The sequence below is a fragment of the Rhinopithecus bieti genome, unplaced genomic scaffold, assembly GCF_001698545.2.
Source record: "Rhinopithecus bieti isolate Rb0 unplaced genomic scaffold, ASM169854v2 scaffold_2272, whole genome shotgun sequence".
In the NCBI taxonomy this organism is placed as follows: Eukaryota; Metazoa; Chordata; class Mammalia; order Primates; family Cercopithecidae; genus Rhinopithecus; species Rhinopithecus bieti.
Window position 1 is genome coordinate 352,753 of NW_016804163.1, and position 3,722 is coordinate 356,474.

The 3,722-nt window shown below is 32.8% G+C and overlaps 1 protein-coding gene across 2 annotated transcripts in view; it reads left to right on the forward strand.

Annotated features, from left to right (window-relative positions):
- Positions 1-3,722, forward strand: part of RTTN (rotatin) — a 218,092-nt gene that overhangs the window by 30,472 nt on the left and 183,898 nt on the right. For both annotated transcript variants that reach the window (XM_017867073.1, XM_017867072.1), the window contains exon 11: positions 797-967. In XM_017867073.1, the coding sequence (XP_017722562.1) occupies positions 797-967 (171 nt within the window). The remainder of the gene's footprint in view (positions 1-796; positions 968-3,722) is intronic.

Here is a 3,722-nt window from a genome sequence, read left to right on the forward strand (position 1 = left end):
TTTTTTTTTTTTTTTTGGTCTTACTGAGGGTGTCCTTTTACCCGCTAGTTTATGGGGGCATATCAGTATATCTGGGATATACTTTGTCTATATTGATGTGACTTACAAGTCAGTCTACTATGTGTAGGTTCTTCTTCATATTTAATGTATAACTTTTAGTTTAAAAGATATGATTTCTCTTGAAGTAGTAAATTATTTAAATTTATGATGGCATAACATTTTCCACTTGAAACCTTATTATCTAAAGAGAGTTTATACAATTTGATATTTAATTGCTTTTTAATTATTTGACTTTCCTTGATTCATTTCTTTAGAAATGTTATCAGTTTGAGGACAGGGATTATCGTGTCTCTTGTACTAATGCATTTTTTTTTCCCATTATGCCTGCCACTGTATTAGGCGTATAGTAAGCATAAGAAATACTCAACGAGGGGTTTATGTGTTAATTGTTCCACATTGGATCAATTAAGCACTAGAAACTAGGAGGAATTTATGGTTCATTTACCTTTTGTATTTTATTGTTTATACTTATTCATTGTTAGTTAAGATTCATCATATTAAATACTTACAGATTATTGTATTTTAAAATGTAGGTGGTTTGTTGATCATTCTTTTGTGCTTTTTAAATTATGTCAGCAGGTATTGGTAATTCTCAGAGAGAGGAATAAATTTTGTTTTGGTTTGTTTTCCTATTTAATGATAATGATAACATTTTAAGCTGTTCTCCATGGCTTTTGTACACTGGCCCGTAAAATTGGTTGTTTTCTTCTGTTTCGTGTTGTATAAATGTTTTCAGAAAGAGAAACTACTCCTGGTGTTGGGAGCCCTTGGAGAAACCATGTGCTACCATAAAAGTAGTATCAGTTCGGAGCAACCAGAGGTGATGCTTGTGCACCACAGAATGGCCTTTATCAGCATTTCCCTGTTTGCAGTTCGACTGCTACAAACGCTTCTCCCTGTTGAAAAGGTAAGGCAGGTAATGCCGCTCATTTATTCTAATATTCTAAATAATTAAATTCTAAATAAATGCTATTCTAAATAAATGCTCTGTTGTAAATTTCTTCTGCTCTTTTCATGGTATGAAGGTATTGTGCTTTAGGCCATTTTCAAAATAAGTGTAACAGATTATATGGGAAATGTAGAGATTGAGAAATGGCTAACATTTTGAACAATTTTGACAAAACATTTGATGGGAAATTATTTTTTAATCTTGCTGTTGTTTTTATTGCATATGTTTTATTGCAGTCTGTACATTTGTTTGTTTATTCCTTGTTCATTCAGTGAAAAATTTATTGATTGCCCACAGTGGCCTAGCAGTATTACTTGCTGGATGTAAAACTGAATAGGTTAGAATTATTCCCTGGCCTTGTAGAACTTAGTTTTGTAAAAGACAAGGCTTGCTGTTATCTGTACATATACATATACGTATATGTATTCATATAGAAGACATAATCTCTTCCCTCAAGTGATCCTAAAGTTATTGAAGAAATGAAACCAAATAACATCCCAAAGTTATTAAAGAAATGAAACCAAATAACATATACATCTATATGTATGTGTTTGACTTACTTGGTTTCATTTCTTTAATAACTTTGGGATCACTTGAGGGAAGAGATTATGTCTTCTATACGAATACATTTTTCCATACATATGTACATATATAATTGGTACACTTGAGGTATCTTTTAATTGATTGGAGGGCATTGAAAGCCTACTGATCTTATCTCTGCAGTGTGTGTCTTGGTTCTTACCATTAATATCAAGAGTATCCTTTCATTCTCTTCAGCTAGGTACACGTTGTCAGAGTTCTCTACTTATTCACTATTTCCCAAGTTCCTTGACACATAGAATACAAACAATAGTTTCCATTACTGCTTTAGAAATTATTTTGTAGTTAGCATATCTTAATGTCATGGAACTTTCTTTTTCTTGTTTTATCTATTAAAAATAGTGTTAGCAGTGCTTTAGTTTCTTTTTTTTTTGAGACGGAGTCTGGCTCTGTCGCCCAGGCTGGAGTGTGGCTGGATCTCAGCTCACTGCAAGCTCCGCCTCCCAGGTTTACGCCATTCTCCTGCCTCAGCCTCCCGAGTAGCTGGGACTATAGGTGCCCGCCACTTCGCCCGGCTAGTTTTAGCAGGGCTTTAGTTTCTAAGTGTTGATGAAGTTGATTTCTGAGGACTCTCCTATTGTATTTGTTGTATTTAATGTAAATTACTGGTGTGTGGTATATTTTAGTAACTTAAGGGAATTTTTTTTTTTTGGTCACATGTGTTTCTCTTTCCTTTCTGCCAGCAACTTAATTGCTTAATATTTTTATTTTAGCACCTGATCAAAAGAATTTCAGAATATATCTTTGGTAGGATTAAATATCCTGGTTTTTATTTGATTCACCTAGTTAGTATTTGGTAACTTGTTTTATGTCTAAACATATTTGTAGTTTGAGTTACGTAATATATGATTTCATACCTTAGTATGTCTTTTGAAAGTTGTTTTTTTGATTAGCATGTTGCTTTAGGTGTCTTTCACAAAGCTGCTTTTCTGCCCATGATAGCAATAAACTATCTTTTGTGCTAGTCTTTATTCTAGTACTTTTTTTTTTTTTTTCCTACTTTTCTATTTTACCTAGCCCTTTCTTTTCTTAACTTTGGGGTTTTCAGTTTTTAACTTTTATTCAGAAAATAAGATGTTGATTTAAAAAACATTTTGATGTATGAAGAATAAAAATTCATTCATAATTTCAAGTTAGTTTTGAGGCTTTTTTCTTTTCTGCTTTAAGTCCAGTTGACAGCATCCATAAAAGTTATTTATTTATTTTTTATTTTTTATTTTTTTGTTTTTGAGACAGAGTCTCACTGTCACCCAGGCTGGAGTGCAGTGGCACTTTTTTGGCTCACTGCAACGTCCACCTTCCAGGTTCAAGTGATTCTCCTTTCTCAGCCTCCCAAGTAGCTGGGTTTACAGGTGTGAGCCACCACACTCGGCTAATTTTTGTATTTTTTTAGTAGAGATGGGGTTTCACCATGCTGGCCAGGCTGATCTTGAACTCCTGACCTCAGGTGATCCACCCACCTTGGCCTCCCAAAGTGCTAGGAGTACTGGCATGAGCCACTGTACCAGCCTATTGATTATTTTTTTTTTTTAAAAACCATTTCTTATTATCTAACATACATTTTCTGTGTAACTAAACACTTCATAAATTTTAATGGCTGCTAATATTTTACCAGAAAGATGTTCTATGATTTCCACAAGGACTCCAGAAATTAAGCTTTTATGTTTCTTTTTTTCTTTTTTCGGTATTTTGATAAATAACACTATGTTGAATTGCTACTTACACATGTTTACTCATATTTTGGATTCTTACATTTCTATTAAGGGCATTACTAGATCAAAGGCTGAATGCTTAAACATGTGCCTTTATTATAAAAAGCATAATTTAAAAATATTATAGTTTCACAGGTTTTATTGTTTTAGCTACAGAATGGATAAAAGAGTAGTACACGGAAAAGATAATTGTGAGAATATATGGCGGGGAATTACTAAAAAAAAGCACTTTTTGAAAGTGCCCAAGGCTGGTGTCTCTTCTGTGTGTTTGCTAATCACAGTTTCTGGAATTGTGCACTGTTAGTTTAATCAGAACACTTAAAATTTTAAATTATTTTTAAAATGCTGTCAGGAAAAATACATTACATCTGTAAAGGCTTTTTTTTTTTTTTTTTTTTTTT